The 22,075-nt window shown below is 31.3% G+C and overlaps 2 protein-coding genes across 3 annotated transcripts; one reads left to right on the forward strand and one right to left on the reverse strand.

Annotated features, from left to right (window-relative positions):
- Positions 1–2,830: 2,830 nt before the first annotated feature.
- On the reverse strand, positions 2,831–9,717 carry LOC146533753 (calpain-7-like). Its single transcript, XM_085194096.1, has 12 exons — positions 9,396–9,717; positions 8,968–9,110; positions 8,663–8,789; positions 7,797–8,119; positions 7,381–7,557; positions 7,045–7,191; positions 6,580–6,804; positions 5,793–6,037; positions 5,271–5,470; positions 4,858–5,063; positions 3,999–4,231; positions 2,831–3,664 (listed from the first exon to the last, which is right to left on the reverse strand). Exons 1-12 carry the CDS (start codon positions 9,604–9,606, stop codon positions 3,520–3,522), a joined length of 2,382 nt encoding a protein of 793 aa, XP_085050222.1. The 5' UTR covers positions 9,607–9,717; the 3' UTR covers positions 2,831–3,519.
- Positions 9,718–10,173: 456 nt separating this feature from the next.
- On the forward strand, positions 10,174–21,787 carry Pex14 (peroxisomal biogenesis factor 14). Of its 2 annotated transcripts, XM_085194299.1 has the most exons (5): positions 10,174–10,479; positions 14,892–15,155; positions 17,811–18,025; positions 18,951–19,160; positions 20,158–21,787. In XM_085194299.1, exons 1-5 carry the CDS (start codon positions 10,429–10,431, stop codon positions 20,162–20,164), a joined length of 747 nt encoding a protein of 248 aa, XP_085050425.1. In that variant the 5' UTR covers positions 10,174–10,428; the 3' UTR covers positions 20,165–21,787. The 2 variants fall into 2 exon arrangements, with proteins under 2 accessions (XP_085050425.1, XP_085050426.1); XM_085194300.1 differs by lacking the exon at positions 20,158–21,787 and having other exon boundaries at positions 10,186–10,479; positions 18,951–19,164.
- Positions 21,788–22,075: the final 288 nt, after the last annotated feature.

The raw sequence follows: 22,075 nt of genomic DNA on the forward strand, positions 1-22,075 counted from the left end.
TATATCCACCACGCCCTCTCGTCCAGCGTGCCATGTACAGGCTATAATTGTTCATCAATTTTGGCATACATTAGACACACTCGTATATACCTATTTGGTTCTATTGGGATTACGAGATTTTGGACACTATATCAAAATCCGTATTGCTAGAGATCGGAAGCGGTTAGCGTCTTTTAAAATAACACGATAAAAATACATACCGTCTATATGTTTTCAACGTACTCGGATAGAGGTTCCACGTAATTACAATTAGTCACATGTATCACTCAATAACAACACAACACTACACACTAGATACCTTCCAATCAGGGCTTCCGCCTACAAGCAACTGTTCCCGTTTAACACAATTCCACTGCTTTTATTGTCTTTTTCACCATCTACCCACATTTACACGAGTACGCTAACAGTATATATACTTAGTTATAGTTTAACCTTTAAATGGTAGTATTTTTTTTTATATATGTAGAAGGAAGAGATTAGAACAGATATTATATTATCTTAGATGTTTAATGATTAGCTTTAATATTATTATCTGTAACAACTGTTTATAATATGACTGGCTGTGTTCATGTAAAAAAGACAATGTGTCAACACATTTGTATAGCTTCAGAGGAAATGATCGAAAAGACACTAATTGTTGATTATTGTAGAATTACGATTGGCTGATTATGTTTATAAAGACTCCTACATGACTTTTATTAGACCAGTGAGGTAATTTGACCAATAACGCGGAGGCTTATGCCTTGAGTAGAGTCGTGACGTGTGATGGTGAAGTTCGATTTTAAAAATAAGGAGGAAGTTGACGATTGTAGAATGTTTTAGCCTTCTGATGTTTTTGACGATCGTAGAATGATTTAGTCTTCTGATGTTTTGGAGAAAGGAAGGACTAGTGACGAGTGTCACGAATCTGCTGCGTTATTCCTGCTTGCATTAACCCACAATGGAGCCCACAGGTCCAATAAGAGTCATTTGCGAGCAATCTCCTACATATATAATATTAGATTTAGTAGTGCATGTTGATATATAAAAAGTTGTTATTTTGTTGTTTATATTAAATAAAAAAAATAAGTAAATAAAATTATGATCGATTTATTTATGAAGGAAATAACACACACTTAAACAAATTCATTATTTATTAAGTTTATTCATTTTTAAAAGTTTTTATTTTATTTGCCGTATTAATGTATTTTACTTTATGTAATATCTTGCAAGTTTACGATTATTGTTTAAAATGGATTTTAAAATAAATCAATAATGAAACAATTGGACAAATAAAAAAATATTCAAAAACTTACGTGAAAATTTAAAGATTTTTGAGGTTTTATCAACCCTATGAAGAATTAGCATTATTTAAGCACTAATAGTACTGGAAAAGTGGCCAAAGTCCCTATTTGCAATTCATAGCAGTGCAAGGTGCACTGCTTCACGCTGAGCTCACTAGTACTGTTTATGTAATTTGCCGAATTTCATTAATGGTTCCGACTGTAGATACTAGAGGAATTATTGTAAAGCAAGAATATATGCATTTGTTTGTTGTGGTGACGAGGTAAAGCACGGCGTTGGGTTCCGCTACTCAACACGCAATGCCTCCAAAATTTACCAGAAATTGGGGAAAAGAGTTTCTTAGCAGTAGGTTCCATAACTGCAAGATACAGCACAGTAGGAGTGACAGATATTTGAATTGAATTAAGTATATATTAAAAGTTTGGAAGAATTATATAGAAAAACATATATGTCGGATCTCAGGAAGCTGGATATAACATAATATAATGGCGATACGACGCTTCGTAACGAACATAGCAGGGTAGACAGAGGTTACATGGGGATCTAGTGCTAAGACACTTTCGTTTCTCGCTTTCCGCTGACTTAGCTATTTACGCAGACGAATTGTGTATGGAGAGGCGCAACTCAACGCTGTGCGTTGCCTCGTTGATAGAGGGAGAAAATGAAAATATCAATATTTCATTACTTAGAGGGAAAATCGAACCTACAAGCTGTATCGTTTACACACTTTTGCCACTGCTCCACGAGTAGTCGTGAGTCTAGAGGATAGCCTCTTAATACTTTTAATTTAAGTTTCAAATTCGGCACCTCATTGCCTTTAATTAAACAAGGTATATAGTTTACTATGTTAACTAATGTAATTGAGGTAGAATTAAATAATTAACACTATAATTATTTATTTGATAGTTTACTGAAAGTTTAGCAACTAAATATAGCCTCTACCCTCCGGTAAACAACACCAACATTGTTTTGATATTATACTCGATAATGTATTACATTTCATCTCTCTATATTACATTTTTAATGAAGCCGTCATGGCGTAGGAGCACAACGGGCGTACGACTATAAAAACGACGGATGTAGGTTCGAGTCCCACTCGAAGTAATGAAAACAATTAACTTCTAAGTAACTAATCTGTTTCACAATTGTCATCTTAAAATTATTAATTCGAATCAAATTTTGTTCGAGCGTCAACCTACCAAAAACACTGGACCGACAAAAGTATCTTGAATCCTTATAATTATTTGTGCGGAAAATTTATATTGTATACTCGTAAATTCCTCAATTCCGTCGTGGCGCAGGTGCACAAGAGTGAGTCTGTAACGGTTGTGGATTCGATACCCACTCGAGGGAATGATTATTTATTAATATTTTCATTTCTTCACTCTACAAGCAAGGCAAAAGCCCGACATTCAGCAAACACGCAATGCCTTGAAAAACTCCTTCCTCTACCTACCTTGTTGTGTGCGGAGTAGTGTAAAGCATAATTTAATTTTTATGGTAATTGTTTTAATAGGAATATTAAGGTATCAAAAATAAAAATCCATAATAGTATCAAAATATATTATCGCTCTATAAAATTCATACAACTTATAATGACATCTTATAATTATTATAATATATATATCACAGTGCATAACAAGCTAATCAGAAAAGGAGATTTCGTTAATTTACACAAAATATTTAATTTATTTATTAATTTTATAAAATTAGATTATAAAATGAAAAAAACTATAAAATTATAAAAAATGCAACGTTATATGTATATAGATGACTGCACATAATATATGACCGTATATAATTTTTCAATTATAAATATTTGCCTTAAAATATATAGGCTGTGCGATTAAATTAATTCTAAATAAGTCTTAAATAAAAGAAAACATTTAAGACCGCAGTGGGGTAGATAGACAGATAGGCCTGCTGTAGATTATGTCGATTCTCACTCAGGTTAAAAATTAATATTTTTTTCCCCATTTTGGCAAACAAAGACATTAAACAGAAATAGATTTGAACTTATCATAAAATTTTAAGAAATAGTACAATAAATGATCGTAAAGAATCACATAATTCATGTAAAAAGTGAGCGAAACTGTCAAAATAAAATTTCTAAACTTATATGACTAAATAAAAATGACTGAATAAAGCAATGTTTAAAACTGTTAAATGAGTGAAAAGCTGTGAAAATAGATTTATAATTTTAATAATTTTCCGGCTTTCCTTTTTTTTATATATCTAATTACACAATTCCCAAGTTACTTCGCAGGTGGATCGGAGTTCGATAAAAAACGGTCCTTCTTGATTAGGGTAAAAAGTAGAAGGCATGAAGGAGTATCGACCAGCAGGAAGGTTGTGTAACTCTATGTATACGAAACCCGATCTAGAAAAAAAGAATATTAAGATATTATTAAATTTAAAAATAGGGGAATTGCTTCTCGGACACCATCCAAGCACAGTTATGTGGAATCTGTTAACGCTAGATACCCTTTATTTTTTCCTGTTAAATATATATTTCAAACATTTAACATTAATAAGAGGTAAGTAAGAAATCTGGTATAACTATAATGCTTTATTATATCTAAACAAATAATGAAACCGTGTGCACACAGGCAAACCACAATAAAAAACAGACAAAATCAATTTATGGTTTGAAAACATAAAATATATTAAATAAGATTTACTAGGTACTTCATAAAATACAAAATGTAGCTCACCGATAAGCCCCAGACGACTCTCTCAAAAATGGCGCTGTAACATTAGGATCTTCTAAGCCTTCCACTCTCACGTCTATCCCAATCTGATATTGTTTTGGACCTTTTAGTTCAGCGACGAGATGGCAAGGGTTTCTAGATTCCGGTACAGATATTATATATTTAGGGTTATTTTGATATGTTTGCCTATGGTTTTCGCAACCACCCGCCGTTCGGGCTGACCATTCGCCTCGAATCTGTGAAAGGAATAATATTTTTAAACTTCCTTTTATTCTTCTTTCTTTATTGCATTCAAGACTTTTTGTCGATAATCAATTCTTAATGTATTTTTGAACACACCCAAAGTAAATATGAATATTACTTTAACATTACTTATACGTGTTAATTTTGGCTACAGCATCTGATGTGGAAAGCACCTCAAGATAAAAACTATCCCAAAATAGATTTTGTCCTCCCGGTCATTGGATTAATTGAAGCATCTACAATTATATTCAATAGTTCAGACAAAAATATAGTTTCAAACAGATATATTATACAACAATTATAAATCTAATGTTCCATAATGTACGAATAGATTGAGAAATTTTCCACAAAAAAATATTTATACTCAAAATATTTAACGCAATGAAAACGTAAATTCAAAAAAACACTAAGGTGCCAGGTTCCCTGTTTTGTGCGGGATACAGCATGAAGCTAAGGAAATAACAGAAAATATAGTTATCCTGTAGAGAAAATGCTCAATCTTTGCTATATGGATCTTGTATGATGTCTGTACATATTGGTGTTCTTCGTCACTCACGATCAAGCTATCCTCTTTCAATATAGATTCGAACACACACACGCACACACACACAAAACTCACCGTTTTTCTATAGGGATAAGGCTCAATCTTCGCCATTTGGAATGGACAAGTGGCGTACGCTCTCAGTGTATAGTAGATAGTGGTGGTCTTCTCATATTGAGACACTACCAGCGTGTATCTATCCGTGCTGACGTCACTGACGATTATTTTACATAAGTAATGCGGACTGTTTATTCGAATACCATCTATATAGGGTGGTGGATCATCTGGAAAGAATATTTCGATTTCAATTTAACAGTCTCACGCTTACCTCAGGGTAAGATGAAAGCAAGCAAATTCTGGCAATTCTTCATCTTTATTTTATAAAAAAAAACAGAAAATTGGTTTAATTTACAGTTATATTTTATAAAACGCTCATATTTCTCTACTGCCTTTATCTATGGCTATAAACCCCGTTTGTTTAGCAAACTTACACGGATAATAAACTCTTTTCCCATTCTTGTACACCAACAGCGTGATATACTCCTTGTTATCCCTGAAGTCGTCTATCCGCGTGATATGGCGTGTTAGAAGCAACCATACCGCCCCTTTCCCTTGAACGTGTAAAGTGAATTGCGGGTTTTCACTAATGTTGTATGCGTCTTTTACGGGACCGTAGCCTGCGTCCCATTTTCTGGATTAAAAAATATGTAGATATGATTATAAATATACTTTCATTAGCTAGTTAAAAGAACTATTTATTATGTGCGTAAAAAAAAAGAAAAATATTTTATAAGAATTTGAATTTAATGTTTGTAATTTACTAAGCGCGGCGTTGTGTTCCGCCACATATCATGCTATATCAGAAAGACAGATTTTTTTAGCTTTACGTTGTTTATTTGAACTAACACTAATATATAGTGAATCAGTCTCTCACAAATCAGTATCAATGACCTCATGTTATTATTAAACACACAAACACGCAAAATTACACATATAAATAAAGAAATACTGACTGGTGTATACAATACGTGAATTTAAACAGTTCCGGGTTCCAATTCAAGTAGAAAACGTCAAAAAACTCCAATATACTGGCGTAATCAATCCAGAATACGCCATTATCATACTGTGAGGCGCTATCGGGGTCGTAGTTTAAGAGAGAACGGAGTGTTGGTGTCCAATGTACAGTGTCTAACTCACTGTAGTTACCCCTCCATCGAAGGTGAGACCAGGGATTTTTGAGTTTTAGCAATTTTACACCCTAAAAATATAATAATATAAATTAAAAATATAAAAAATGCCTTAAGGCTGCCGTGGCGCAGGGGAACAAGCGTGCGACTTTAAGTACGACTTTCGTGAGTTCGATTCCCTCTCTGAGAAATTAAATATTTAATATTTTCATTTATTTCTTCGCTCTGGTGACGAGGCAAGCGCGGCGTTGTGTGTCTCAACTCAACACACAATGCTTCCAGAATTCAGCGGAAAGTGGGGAACGGAAATGTTAAGACACTCCGTTCCCATCTTAATGGGAACGGAGTTTCTTAACACTAGGTTCCCGGTACCTTCTGCCATTATGACAGTGTAATATATTAAAACAGAGTATGACCACTGAATTCTCTATCTATGACACGGTTGACGAGTCGTGACCGCAATGAAGTTATCTATAGATAACAGGGCAGATTTGAATTTAGCATTTTTCTTACTATTGATTATTTTCCCTCCTAAAGCCTAACTTTAAGGCGACATATCGGCCGTATCCTGTAAAAAACACATCTTCAAACTAAAAAAATCTAATAAACTCACATTTACAAGCCGTACATCGAGTACAGCGTATGCATGGCTTGCCACTAAGCCGGTCCTTTCAGCCTGTGTGTCATCTAGGGCTCCAGTGGCCGCTGTGGCTAGAACTTCGCCCCTTTCCAGTCTAGACCTAACCGTCTCGAATAGGGCTTCGGAATTAAAATTCTCGGTGTTACGTAACGCGCAACGCTCTGGTATCCAGCCTGTTAAGGCATGAAGATCTATATTCTAGGATGGTAAGAGATTTTTCTTAAAACACAAATAGATACACAAATATATTATTTAACTAGCGACCCGCCCGCGGCTTTGCCCGTTTGAACTATTATTTCTTAACTTATTATAACTTAACTTAACTACTATTTCTAGCGGTATAAATTATGAAAGCAAAGAAATTATTAAATTTAAAACTATTTAATTCCAAGTAGCAAATTATAAAAAAGTGATAAAAAGAAATTACTTCATACTTACACTATTAGATCCTGGAAAATCATAACCGCCCATGACTTTCATGTACGCCTTTTCCAATAGGGACACCCAAAATTCATTTTTATTACTTGAATAAGAACATAATAATCTTCTATACTTGCTATATGGCAAGCGATCGTCGATTATTACCTATTAAGTATAAATGTAAAGAAAACTTAATGTTTTGACACAATTTTCATAGAGACACTATTTTCTTCATAAATATTATTTACTATTTTAAACTGTATATATATGAAGTGCTATTCCATACTTAGTAAAAAAATACTTATTTTTTTTATATAACATTTTTTTAAATAAATATATAGTTTTCGTAAATACCTTCCTCCTAACTCCATTCAAATGTAACTTGACCATATATTTGCCAAAAGGATTGTATACAGGCTGTTTATTTTTGTTCTTTGGATATATTATAGATGTAATAATTTTTTTGTTGAATCTTCTTTCATACAATGCACTTACTGCTAAAGACGCTACAAATGAGCAATCAGACACTATCTGAAAGAAATAGGTAATAATTTTGTAAAAAATAGGATTTTTTAAATTAAATCAGTTATTATCAATTACCAATATTTTTTTATTATAGGGAAAACTCTCTGGGCTAAAATACTGTATCTCATTTTTATGGCAGAACTCCACTCCGTGCTTTGCCTTGTTACTAGAGCGACGAAACAAAAATATTAAATATTATAATTGCACTTATAAAAAAATACAGGTATATATAATATAAAACTCACCGTCTGTTTAATACTAAAGCAATCAACATGGTCGCCAACAATCATTTTCGGATCGCTCGACACTTCATGCGGCCTGATCCATCCATCGAACTCATTCTCCTGTTTCGACGACAACTTTAATTCACTAGCTCTGTCTTCAAAGGGCAACGCATATTGAAATTTTTCCGATAAATCAACGTCCATGAACGGTAAAAAACAATTATTGTTTATATTTGACGTCATTCGTAAAACTTCTTTCTCTTCTTCAGTGTAATTTTGTTTACCACTTACTTTTAGGTGTACACTTTGTTCGCGTTGGAGTTGAGCTCTGTTTGGTGATATTGCTAAAAAAATATATTTTTTAATGAAAATAAAATTTATTTTATGAAAATAATCTTTGTTGTGACATTAGTTGGTAATATTAAAAATTTATAATATTTTAATATTCTATACAATATTGTTTAATAGTACCACTCATATAAACAATATTAATACACAAAAAATAATAAATCTTGACAAAAACCAGTTGAGACCTGTCTTGGCGCAGGGGCTCAAACATATGCCCTGAAGGAAATAAAATAATGAGTACTGTTGAGTCCGCCACTCAACATGCAATGTCTGAATAGAACTAGAATATTTTAACACTTGATTCCAGAGTATTATTGTATCATGCTATGTTTACAAAGATAAGCATGAAGATGAAACCTTGAAATATTTGAACAAACAATAGCTGTAATAGTTTTAGAAAGAAAATTAATATTAGAAACTCTTTAAATATTACAGATATTGAATTAAAAAATATATTTATTAGAAAGCTATAAAAAAATATATCATATATAAAAATTATTAATTACATAACTTTAAACTACTAAACATTAAATACTAACTTGGCTTCTTTGGCTCAGTAATTGACAGGGCTCCCATCTTTTTAATCCCTTTAATCTCTTCAGCCCTATCTAATGCTTGTGCAGCTAAACCATTTATCTTTGTTTTTATAATTGAATCGGTGACTTTCTACAAGCAACAAAAGAATATGTCATAATACAATGTCTGTCTTTTCATTTACATTTTACTGTGGTGATAAGTGCAGGGCTGAATTTTGTCATATTTCTTGTTAAGAAATCTTTAAAATTGGGCAGAAATTGTGAACAGGAAAAATTAAAATACATAATAAATAGTTCATGAGACATACCACACTAACTGCCAATTCTACAGCTTGTGTATATAATTGCAAAGCTAAGTCTGTTAGATTCGCTTCATCTGCATCTAAGGCTTGTTGCATAAGGAAGTAGCATTTTTGCATAAGCCTTTCACTATCTTCTTGCTGGGCTCTTTCTGTAACACAAAGTGGTGTTACTTTATAATACTTATTAAATTTATATTTTTTCTTTCTAATAATTATTATTTATTTATTTGGATGAAGTGTTAAAAAAAATATCTTTATAATTATTTGAAATGGACAACTCATTATACACTTAAGACATATCTTGTACTATACTCGATATCACATGATAATTTATAGTACAATAAAGAATGAAATTGCAACAAAACAGCATGACTCATCTATGTATAGCGGTAAAATTTATTTACGAAAAATCTGAATTAGAAGAACACATTTACCTTTTTGTTCTTGTAAGAAAGTAGCTCGTTCTAAATATTCCTTGACTTTTTGCCTTAGATCTCCTTGTCTTTCTGGTGATATCTGACCACATACCCTGTCCAACAACCGAGCAGCTGTTCTGTAACATTCTACAGCTTTATCAGCTTGACCAGCTTGGTCAAATGTGACTGCTAGAGAAGCTGCTTCCGTTGCATTCATAAAATCACTCATTTTTAGATTATAATGTGAAGTATATTCACATTATAAAATTGTAATCTCCATAAATAAACAGTGAATGTAAGAAAGATGACTTTAGTTTGATTCTATCTGTCAAATAATAAATGTCAATTTTCACGATTTTGACTTTTCAGGTTTTTATGTGTTCAGAAATAAAATAACTTTCAATTAACGAAATAATTCTAAATTGTGGTTGTTTAGTTTATAAAATATCAAATTTAATACAAAGTAAATTATTCCAATTGCAATAGTCAGATCTCTCGATGGCGTCTCGAGCGACAAAAGTTCAATGAGTTGTTTAAAATACTACGCTAACCGTAATAATTGGAATTGATGTACTTTTAAGGTGTACTTGTGAATATTTTGCGAAAAAAATACGTTGAAATACATTCATGAATATATAAAATTGTTAAATTTGTAATATATCTTATATTTTATTACCACATAAAATAATAGATTTTACACTGTAGGTTCGGTTCGGTTTCCCTTCAAAACGTATAAATCTTTCGCCTTTTACACTGTAGTCTCATGGTTAGGCTCAGGCTCTCACGTCACTTTACATTTGACAGTTGCAATATGTCAAATTTTGATTTCCTATAAGTATTTCTCATTTATTCGTAAATCGTTCTTCATTAATTCATTGTTGGCTGTGCCCTGTGACTTATTATGTGTATTATTGTGAAATAGTGGCCATCGTCCAAAATTTGAGTGCATAATTATTTATTCGTCTAAAATTTTAATATAATCCTTAGTATTTAGTGATTGGTGAACTCTGATTCTCATATAGATTAAAATATAGAAGAATTTAAATCAGAAATGGCTTCAGATGTTCTAGCATCGTCTGGATCAGAAATCCGTGAGAACTTGGTAATTATATACATATAATATCAATGGCAATTAATTTATACACATTAATGTCAAATAGAATCACGTTAATCTACCCCTTCTAGCTACTGCATATTATTATTAAAACCTTAGCAATGAAGAAACGACGAATTTGACCTTCTTGCCACCAAGAATTTACCTATTCTTAAAGGTATTTTAGTGTGTAAAATATTAATTGTATGATAATTATTGCCTTTTCCAAAAATACTTTGCATGGTAATCAAAATTAATGGGTAACAAATTATGTTTTCCTTTTAATGATTCCAATTTAATAAATCAATATAACTAAAAAGCATAAAAACAATAATTAGCAAAAAAAGCTATTAACTAGGTACTTTAATTGTATGTAAATTTAAATACTTAGTTGCTTATAAACACTCATACCTGAGATTGATTGTGAGATACCTTTTTCATTCAAAGATTATAATTTATGAATGAAAACAGCATTTCAAGGTTGATATCAGAGTTGAAACATGGCTTATAAATATGGGCCTTGGTTGTGTTTTAGCTTCAAGCTGTATCCCGCACACAGCAGGGTAGCCAGAGGGAACCTAACATTAAGACACTCCATTCTCCATTTTCTACCAACAGATTAGAGTATCTCGTTAGCTATCATATTATATCACAAATCTTACAAGTTTATTGATAAATCTATACTAATATTATAATGCTGTTGAGTTTGTTTCTTTGAATATTCTAATATCAAGAACTACTGATTGAAATTAAAGAATTAGTTCCAATGTAAATAGAATTTCCTGGTTCGCTATGTTAGTATTTGTCTTCTAAAAACATTGTATGTTTTTATATGGGTCATTCTAGCGAAAATACGAAATTCATGTCCTAATAGATTTTTTCTAAGTAGTTATGAAATTTAAGCAATTATTATTATTTTGTTACTAAGTATGCAATAGTGCATACATAATACCTATAAGACTTTCTAGTAAACTAGATACCTGATATTTCTTTTCCCTATGTTAACATCAGAAAAACATTCCCTCGCTATGTCCCAAACTCCAGATTCAAATACTCTATGGTCGCTAAATTGATACATTTCGCTAAATTTTATGTCAGACTTTTACTGATCGCTTAATATAAAGTGGTTTTCTTAAAATATTCATAATTACAAAAAAATAAGTAAAGGTAATTGAAACTTATGCTTTTGTTTTACTTTGTCCCAAAAACAATAATCATTCCTTCACACTTGTGTTCACAGCCCATTTTTTAACGTGTTATTTGAATTACATTAACGCACTCATTTGTTTTTGATAGTTGGCAGTGCTGCTAATAATTTACTATAGTGAATTTATCTTGTGCATGCACATTGTTTCTATTAAGAAAAGATTTAGTTCATAATTTACTAAGTTACATTTCTGGCCGTCATTACATCACATCTTATAAAAATAAGGTAATCAATTTTAACTAATTAACTAATCAACGTTAACGTTGGTTTTGGTAACTAATAACGTGACCATAAAATGCAATACGAAAGAATGCATTTTTATGTGCGTTTTTGGCAGTAATGCTTAATTTCGTCATTCCCTCACCGTCATTCCCTCATAATTATCTGTAATGCGGGAATGATGCGAGGTGAGGGAATGATTATTTTAACTGTGGGCTTTGTAGGCTTTGTGTGTTTTGGCTGCATTAACGCTAATTGGTTTTTGCTTCCTCGTCTTGGAGCTTTATTAACATAAATATTGCAAAAAAAATCATTAATTAATGACACACAATTAAAATTGAAAAAGAAAGAGTATGATCGGAAACGTAAAGGAAAATGAAGAGTTATCTTATCAATTTAGAAAGACTTCGCGAAAGAGTAAGAAAAAAGAACAAGTAAAACCTGTACCCGAAATGAGTTCAAGGGAAAAAAGACTAAAACGAAAGAGTTGAAAAAAAAATTGTCAAACCTATACGGATTGTTGACATATAGGGATAAAAAAGGTGTGCTGTGTAAGAATTCAAGTTCTTTATGGCGTTACTAGGCAACAAAGTATTCTTCATACAGGTGTACTTTATTTATCGTCGCAATGGTGCTGTCAAAGTCCACACTATTAGCTCTCTATCTAAAAATAACCGACACGATAATTTGAATGGCTTAAAAATTAAGATTTGAACATTCATATAATTCACATCTTGAGTGATAGTCCAGTTAATCAGTACAAGAACAAGTAAATTTTTCACATTGTATCTCGACATATAAATAATTTATATCCGAGAACGAGATTATTTTCATGGCATTATTCGTAACCAGGCCATGGAAAATGTGCGCCCTATGGTGTGGGAGGAATTTTAAAAAGAACTGCTAATAGAGCTGTGGCTGAAGGCTTTGATACCGTGATAATAATTTAATTATTATCATTAATAATTTAATTATTAATTTCATGAAACTCAAAAATATATATTACTCGAAAGATATCCTTCAATAATATTAATTGAAGTAACCACCGCTGATATCGTAGGGATAGAAAATTTAGTAAGCCTATCAAAATCAATCGTTGCATTTCGTGGAACTCAAAAAAATCTCGAGTTCATAAATCTTTCGTGCAACGATTGCACTGGTAAGTGTAGTCATTATTATTAAGGGTATCACTCGTCTTCCAAGAATAATTCTGGTATGTAAAATTCAAACCCAGAGTGCATCGGATAGTAAGCAATGTTCAAAAGATATCCCTGATGAGAATGTTATAAGAACAGATGCAGATTATAATATATAGATAATATAGGGATATTATCTATATATTATAATCTGGACCATGTTATTATTAATAATAAATATAATAACACTCTATTGCACATTTGCAATTGGATTATACATTTGATTTACACAGTACATATTATAAGATCAATGTGCAATGGCGGCCTTATCGCTAAGAGTGATCTTTTAGAGGCAACCAACAATACAAGATCTATAAAAAAACGGTGTAAAAAGTATTAAATGGGACGTTAAGACTTACCTATAGACATAGATGATATGGAGCATGGATGGACTAATTTCTTCAGTTTTTGAAGAAATTTTTGAAAGTGCATGTGACTAGAGGCTCTATAACTTGGAAATGGTCGACATTAACAGTTGAACAACTGGATAATTGGAATGATATATTACAAAAGACTTAGCCTCCAACATTAATAAAAAGAGGATGCTACTTCGTAAGGGATAAGGGTGGATAAGAGTGATTAACTGAGTTGATCAAAGAACGATTTTTGATATTTACATTTAATATTTTATCATTCTCTCTTATGTTTTTGAAACTGATTTTCGTTGTTTTGGCGAGTTGCCTTTTTTATTTAATATCAAGAATTGTACTTTTCCTTTCACTTTATTAGTTTGTAAGTAATTTTAAATAAATCAATAGTGCAGTTCGCAATACTTAAAACGCTGTGGTTTTCAAAACAAAAGACAATATTTTAAGTACAAAAATTGTCATTATTAGATTTGTGAGAAGAATTATTAAGTAAATGTTACTTTTTCTTTGTTATTTAAAGTATAATACGAGATTTCTTTTGTCATTAAACATGTCTTTTAGTACTTAATTGTCATAAATATAATAACACTCATTCCCTCACGTATCGCATCATTCCCTCATTTTCAATTTTTTTTAATTACCCTCTTAATCCCCTGAAAACCCACTTATTTTGGGGACCACTATATCATTGATAATTAGTGACACTAGTACTATAAAATTCACAGAAAAGAATAGTTAAATATTGCAAATATTTTTCACAAATTTTTGAAACCCTAATTTCGTATTTTCGCTAGAATGACCCATATATATTCTTTTGTACAATATATAGATATTGTGAATGGATAAAAAGAAACCAGTGATGCATAACTTCATCCTTGGTTTTTATTTAGTTTAAAATAAAGTTTAGATAAAAAAAATATTTGGAAACATTAAAAAAATTGATGTAGCAGAACTTGAAACAGTTTCCAAGAAAAATGTTTTCCTATTCATAGAGTAGGGTTTTTTACAGCTTCACGCTGTATAACACACATGGTGTGGTAGGCGACGGGAATCTAGTGTTAAGATACTCTGATTCCGCCGAATTCTGAAGGCATTATTTGTGATGAATGGCGTAACACAATGCCGCTCTTTGCCTCTTTACCAGAGCAAAGAAATTAAAATATTAAATATTTTATTTCTTGAAATGATAATCGAACCCACAACCCGTCGCATCTACAGTCGCACACCTGCCTGCCTGCGCCAAGAATGGACTTTGACCTATAGAATGGAAGAAAGACATTAAAAATGTTATTATTAAAAAGTGCTCAGAAAAAATTAAGTAATATAAATATGAAGTATATAAAAATATTTTAAATATAAACATTTTGACCAAACAAATTTCAGTTTTATAAAATTAGTATAAATGAAATAAAAGTTGAGTTATATTTTCAGGTAACAACTGCTATCAAGTTCCTCTCCAATCCTAACGTACAGAGATGTACTATGGAAAGCAAAGAAAGATTCCTCAGAAGCAAAGGACTATCAGATGCAGAAATACACAAGGCTATAGAGAAATGCAGTGAATTGTTAGATGTACCGTCCTTAACATCTGAACTGATGATGTTCCATCATTCCAGAACGTCGTGGTTTAAAGAGAAGATCATACCACTGATTGTTTATGGAGGATTTATCTATGGATGCTATTGGTTTTATAAGGTAGGTCTCATTTTTTACGTTTTAAAATAATATTTACTTTACTTTTTTAGTTTCATGCTATATCTGGAAGGTAGCTCATGTTAAGACACTCTTGGGAACTATTAAATTCCAGTACCTCTGCCTATCCCAATAGAAAATAAAAGTAATTTGCTAAGTTCAAGTTAAGTAAAATTTTGAGGCCGTGGTAGCGCAGGGGTTTGACTGTAACACTACGATTTCGTTCTAGAATTTTTAACGATTTCTTCTTCTACTCGAAAGTAGGAAATGGAGTATCTTAATACTAGTTTTCCTCTGCCTACCCTGCTGTGTATGGAATACAGCGCAAAGCTGATTTATTGGATTTGTTAAATTAAAGAACCCTTTACACTGAACAATAAATGTCTTGCTACGCCAAAATTTTTATGCGATTTCGAAAAATGTTATAATTTTTGTCAAATAAATAGCATAAATAAATGATTTAAAATACTTTCATTATTATATTTATATTTTTGCATTTTTGGAATACTATTGCCTCTAAAAAACACGAATAAACTCTTATACATTACTAGCGGCCCGCTCGCGGTTACACCCGCGTGAACTATGTTATTATTAATTTCTGTCTCCATGACTACGTCTTAGTGACGTCTATGCAAAATTTGAGTCTCCTAGCATTTGTAGTAACAAAGTTTCATACAAACTTTCGACCCCAAAAACAACCCCTTAGAAGTCGAATATTGCAAAATCCCGTCTTAGCGAGCACCTACGTCCTATAAGTAACTCCTATGCAAAATTTGAGATTCCTAGCACATGTAGTTTCTGAGATTTCGTGATGAGTGAGTGACCTTTCGATTTTATATATATACATTATTATAGCTCATACATATGTATAACCTAAAACATTACATAGCCGTCTGTGTAACATGGATTTGTAAAATTTATAATATTAGATAAATACAAAAGGTCAATGTACGATTAAACCTACAAAATTCTATGCCGTCCAATTATGATTACAACTCATGTACAATTGTACATGCATACATATATGTATTGGAAAAGGCGTGACTGATAATATTTAGAACATTAGTTTAAACAAGCTTTTATATTTTATTTATTTGATAGTGTTTACTAAGCTTCACGCTTTTTTTCGCATATAACAGGGTAGACATAAGGAAGCTAGTGTTGAGACACTACGTTTCCCACGCGTAGCGCAATTTTGGACACGTTGCGTCTTGAGTGCCGTAACTCTTTTGTCTTGTTTCGAAAATAATGGGATGAGTGAGAATCGAATCTACAACCGTGGCGGTTCTCATTTCATTCAATCTGAATTTTAGACGACGTGCCGCTGCGCCACGGCATATCTTCATTTATTTTTTTTATTCACTTATAATAATGTAATCTCTCCGTTCTTTACGTCAAGTTTGATTCGGTTCGTATAGAATGTTAGAATTCAATGTCGGTCTTTATCGTACCATATAAGAAAATCGATGTACCTAAGATGTAAATATTCCCTAAGTGGCGATACCCGTAATAACGGGTAGCAAGTACATCAAATAAACCTGTATTTGTAAAATAAATCTTTGTACGTATATAATTATTACAATTATATGCAATATTATTATCTAATAATAAATAATAATAATCATACAAATGGTTGTTTATACTGTTTCATATTATTAAATAAAGTAGGTATTATTTTTATTATTATAACTATATTTATATATACCTAATTTTTTTCTAACCTTTAGCATAATCATTTGACGATTAATGAGATTTTTAATATAATGTTTTTTTTTAAATAAATGACTTGTAGGTGCATCATAAAATATTATTTAATTTTTAACGATGAAATAAATAATAACAATGGGTTATATATTTATCTATATTATTAATTTGTAAGTAAAAAGCAATAAAAAGTTGTTCGTTCTTTCTAATAGATTGAAATCAAAGTCCAATTTAGATAATAAATAGACATACTGACTCTTCGGCGTAGCTTTCGGCGTTAACCTAATGGTTATGGGTTCGATTCCCGCTTGATTTTAATTATTTGCCTTACTCTGTTTCTTATATTAATAGATAGAATTCTGTCTCTCAAAATGCAATGTCTGAAAAGAGTACCTGTTGCCGTTATCAATATCGAGCAAAAAAGAGCAAAAAAAATCACGTTTGTTGTATGGGGGCTCCCTTAAGTATTTATTTTATTCTGTTTTTAGTGTTTTTTCTTAGTGTCATAGCTGTCATCTGTGAAAATTTCAAATGTCTAACTGTCACAGTTCATGAAATGACTAACGGATACAGGCGTTTATTCCTCTCAAAATTTACTGCATCATATCATTCGTGTGTAAAAAACAAAAAAAAATAACAGTCTTAGTAACGGGGCCCCGTTTTACCCTTTGGGTAAAGAGTCCTGAAAAGATGCTAACAATTGAATTCGAATTCCGCTCACAATAGAGTTTATTTTTACAATTTCTCTAGTTAGCTAGACTAGAGTAATTGTAAAAATAACTGAACAAAGAAATCTCTGTGAAGGCGGAAAGTATGTAAAAATATTAATAAAATAACAGAATCTTTATAATTTTTTAAATATTTTTTTTTATAGAATTGTGAAGGCGGAAAGTACGTAAAAATATTAATAAAATAACAGAATCTTTTTAATATTTTTTATATATTTTTTTATAGAATTGCATCAGACATTTCTTGTTCGTGGAGGAACCAAAACGTAAAACGACAGTGGAATGTATAGAAGAGTTACGGAAATCCTTAGATGTAATGAACGCCAGTATTTGCTCACTGAGAGGCGATGTACAGACATCGTTGAAACGGAACACCTTTAGATCCGAATTGGACAATTTGAAGTCAGATATTGCTTCTGTCAAAGGCATATTGCTTAATAGGTAAGTGGTTTTTTTATTAAATAACGATTACTCATAAGTATGTCTTATTTATGTGATAATATTATAGTCCGAGTCCGGTCGTGGCCCAGAGGCACAAAGTGTAACTGCAACTGCGAGAAACTGTGGGTTCGATTCCCACTCGAGGAAATGAAATATTTAATATTTCCATTTTCTTCGCTCTGGTGTCAGGTCAAGGCGTGGTGTTGAGCTGATGATACATTGCGTATTAAGTCGCGGAGCCTCCCGAAAATTGGGAACGAAGTATCTTACTTAACACTAGCTTCCCTATGACCCAAAAAAAATATGATTATAAAGTGGAAAAGTTTGTTTGGTTGAACGCAATTGTTTTGGTATTAAATTTTTCGAGAAAGGCTGTATTATAATAACGATAACGGTTTCCACATAATCCACCGTATCTGCGGTCAGGGTTACTTCACACATTTATTTGTCAGTCATTTCTATTTGAGCTAGGGGACAAACGCGAGAGTTCTATACCACAAACGAATATAATATTTTCGAATTGTGGCCATTTTTTTCAAGGCGATTATGAGTTTTTTCTCGGGGTCTTTTTTATGCTATTTGTTAGTGTTTATTTTTGCTAAATGGAGTTTATAATTGCTTGCCTTAATTAAAAAGCTTCACTCATTGTTTAATTGACCATATACATAGGTACATTACTAAAAAATATATGCAGTTGAAAGACGATCTAACTGTTTCTACTAATCTATTTCGTTTTAATTGTATAACGTTGTTTAGCATTTTTAATTTTTTTTATCTTTCTATTTTATCTTCACGCTTTATCCCACCAAGGTTAGGGGGAGGCGTTTTGGAGGCCTTGCGAGTTGAGTGCACGTTGAGTCTAGACACCAGATCTCTTTATATGTATGACCTCTTTACATAAAAATATATTTTCCTTTTTTACCAGAAATCAGTTCCCTGCACTAAAAACACGTACCGAACCGCCATCGATACCGGCATGGCAGAGACAATCAGAAGAGGCGTCTTCCACAGAAGTGGTAGAAGATAAGAAGAAACATAGGGAGAGAAGTAGAAGTCAGAGGTCTGAGTCGGGAGGCTCTAACTCGAGTGAGGGGGAACAGGCGACGAAGAATAGCGATAGCAGCTTGGAAATTATGTAAGTGTTGGAATTGTTAATTGTGGTACATTCTTTTAAAATATTTTTGCTGACCATAAAAATGTCAAGATTAATTATTTCCAGGTAGAAAATCTACAATAGGAAATTAACATTAGTAAAATATGTTTGAATTAAAAATAAGTACTAAAAAAACATATTATTGTTTACATATTGTAATCATCTAATGTAATATTAAAATATATTTTTTATATTATCTTAAAACATTTCTTTCTCAAGCATTCTTTCTCACGATCGTTTAAGTGTAAATAATTGTAATGCATATTGTATTATTTGAATATTATTTAAATACGTCGTCATGTCGCAATTGTTCATTGTCTCATGCATAATATTAAAACAACTGTCTTTTTTTTAATATAATTATTTATTCTTATCTTGAGTAATTCTACGTAAAAAATCTCAGTAATTATTTTATAATAGATATATTCAAATTCACTATAATGTTGATGATTGTAAGTTTGATTCCCATTCGAGGTAGTGAAATATTAACATTTTCATTTCCTCGATCTGGTAACGGACAAAGCGGGGCATTGAGTTCCGTCACTCAACACTTAATGCCTCCAGAGTTCGGCGGAAAGTGGTTAGCGGAGTGAAAAATAAAATAAAAATATTTAAAAAAATGTACTCTGGAGTAGTGGAATATGAACGCTTATTTTCTTGTATAGCATATTATTGACTATTGTTATAAATCCTCACAATAGAGTAGTGTAGCAATATATATTGCAATATTCTTTTTCTGTTCGTTAATCTAATTAAATATATCTAATTTAGCAAAAGAAAATAGTATTTACATAAGAATTTACTATTATAACCTAGTCTAGGTTTTATTTTGACTTTAAAAAATGTGTAAAAAAGTTTTCATCATCTTTTATATATATATATATTTACATAAAAAAAGTAATAAATTCTCAAGGTAACTTTTCCTAAATGTAATACTATTATAAAATATATTACTTATATATATAATTTTTCATTCCAGAACGTGAATTCCACAGCCCGTACAAAATGGACACAAACGAATTTGGATTTTGATTAAATCATGTTTACTTGCCTTTAATATTGTTCTTTAAATATTTTATGTTCCTAACATTACGAATTGTGTTTTTTGTTATTTTTATTGTAATTAGATTTTGTTAAAATAATTAAAGTTACAAAAAATATTTTAATTTTTATTTTGTTAAAAGACATTGGTTTATTTTGCAAAACGTTTAAGTAACAATACGGTAGACGAGTGGTGATCACTCTGAAATTAACTGTACATGGCTGCGCAGATTTGATTAACGATTTTTGTTGCTTTTTTATTTTTCTTGATTGAACAATTCGCAAAAGTAGAGAAAACCTAACTTCAGGGCGCCTCACGACTCATCAACCGTGCTAGATTTTCTTTTCATTTAGTAAATGAGATTGCTAAATGGAAGACCGATAGGGTTCGATTCCCGCTCTGGACAAATATTTGTATATCAGTAATTTAGATGTTACTTTAACTTTATATTTATGTATTTAGAAATACTTATTTATGTAAAATAATAATTCACATGTTTCGCATTAAAATTATTATCACTCAAAGTACAACAAGAAATAAAACAAATAATTTAATTTGACCTTCAATAGTTATGTCATTATCACGACTCATTCAATGCTGGATTTAACAATCTTTGAACATAAGGAAAGAGTGATAAGAAATTTTATCGTTTACTTGTCAGTACTTTATCTTCTTTTTATTTTTGGTTTTTTTGTATGTGATTTCAATATGACGCCATCTTTGTGCAATTGTAAAAGTGTAATTGCGGTAGTTAACGGTTAGAATTGTATTGGAATAATATTTCTGATTTACCTTCCGTTCACATTTAAAGTAGACTACTTATTTTAGAAATATTGATATTTAAGGCTAATAGCCTTCTTCATGAATTTGTCTACATTCTCTCTTCCATTGTTAATTTGCCTTTGGACTCCAGTGTTAGTCAAGTTTTGAAACTATAAAAGTTATTTGTATTTAAATTTTAATGTATATGTATCTTCATCCACGTCTAATGAATAATTTAAGAAATCCAATGAATCCAAATAGTTCGATGGAGGTCGCGATGGTTGTGGGTTCTATAAACACACAGTGGATGAATTATTTTCATTTCACCTTTTTGACCAGACTAATTACGGCGTTGAGTTCCGCCACTCAACACCTAATGTCTCGAATTCAGCTATCCGAACATAAGAACAAAATACTAAGTATGTTGACACTACATTTTTTCGGCTGCTGTGCAAAAAATGTATGTACCTACATGTATTTTGAAATAATCTAATTTCTTCCATTTTTCTTTTGTTTTCATTATACAATTACAGTAAAATGTAATATTTTGTATTGTGCTTTTAATATATGTATAGAATGGTATAGCCAAAGGTTGACATTTATACATTTTGTTCTTTTTCTGTAGACTAAATAATAGTCATTTCATTATAATTATAGAATAAATTTATGTAGTAATATAATGTGAAGGTGTTTTGCTTTGTCATTAACAACATTTTATTATTAAGACAATGGCTGAAATAATGTAACTTCAGTATTCCCAGAATTGCCGTTTTTACTATGTTGAATAATAATATTAATATAATATAATAAAGCGGAAGAGTTTGTTTGTTTGAACGCTAAGATCTCTGGATCTACTGGATCGATTTACTTTGTTTTTGTTTTGTATGAAAGCTGCATTCTTCAGATGTGCTATAGGCTATATAATATTATATTACACATATGTACTAATAAATTAAAATACTTTCTAATTTGACATGCAATTTATTCTGCCATGTTAATAACAACCGTCGTCGCTACGCGACCGCGTTCGTTACCGCGTCATTTTGATATTCATCCTTATGAAAATAAATATAATAGTCACTTTTAGCATTTC

The sequence above is a fragment of the Heliconius melpomene genome, chromosome 12 (assembly GCF_056956725.1).
Source record: "Heliconius melpomene rosina isolate 202511_hmr_F chromosome 12, ASM5695672v1, whole genome shotgun sequence".
Taxonomy (NCBI): Eukaryota; Metazoa; Arthropoda; class Insecta; order Lepidoptera; family Nymphalidae; genus Heliconius; species Heliconius melpomene.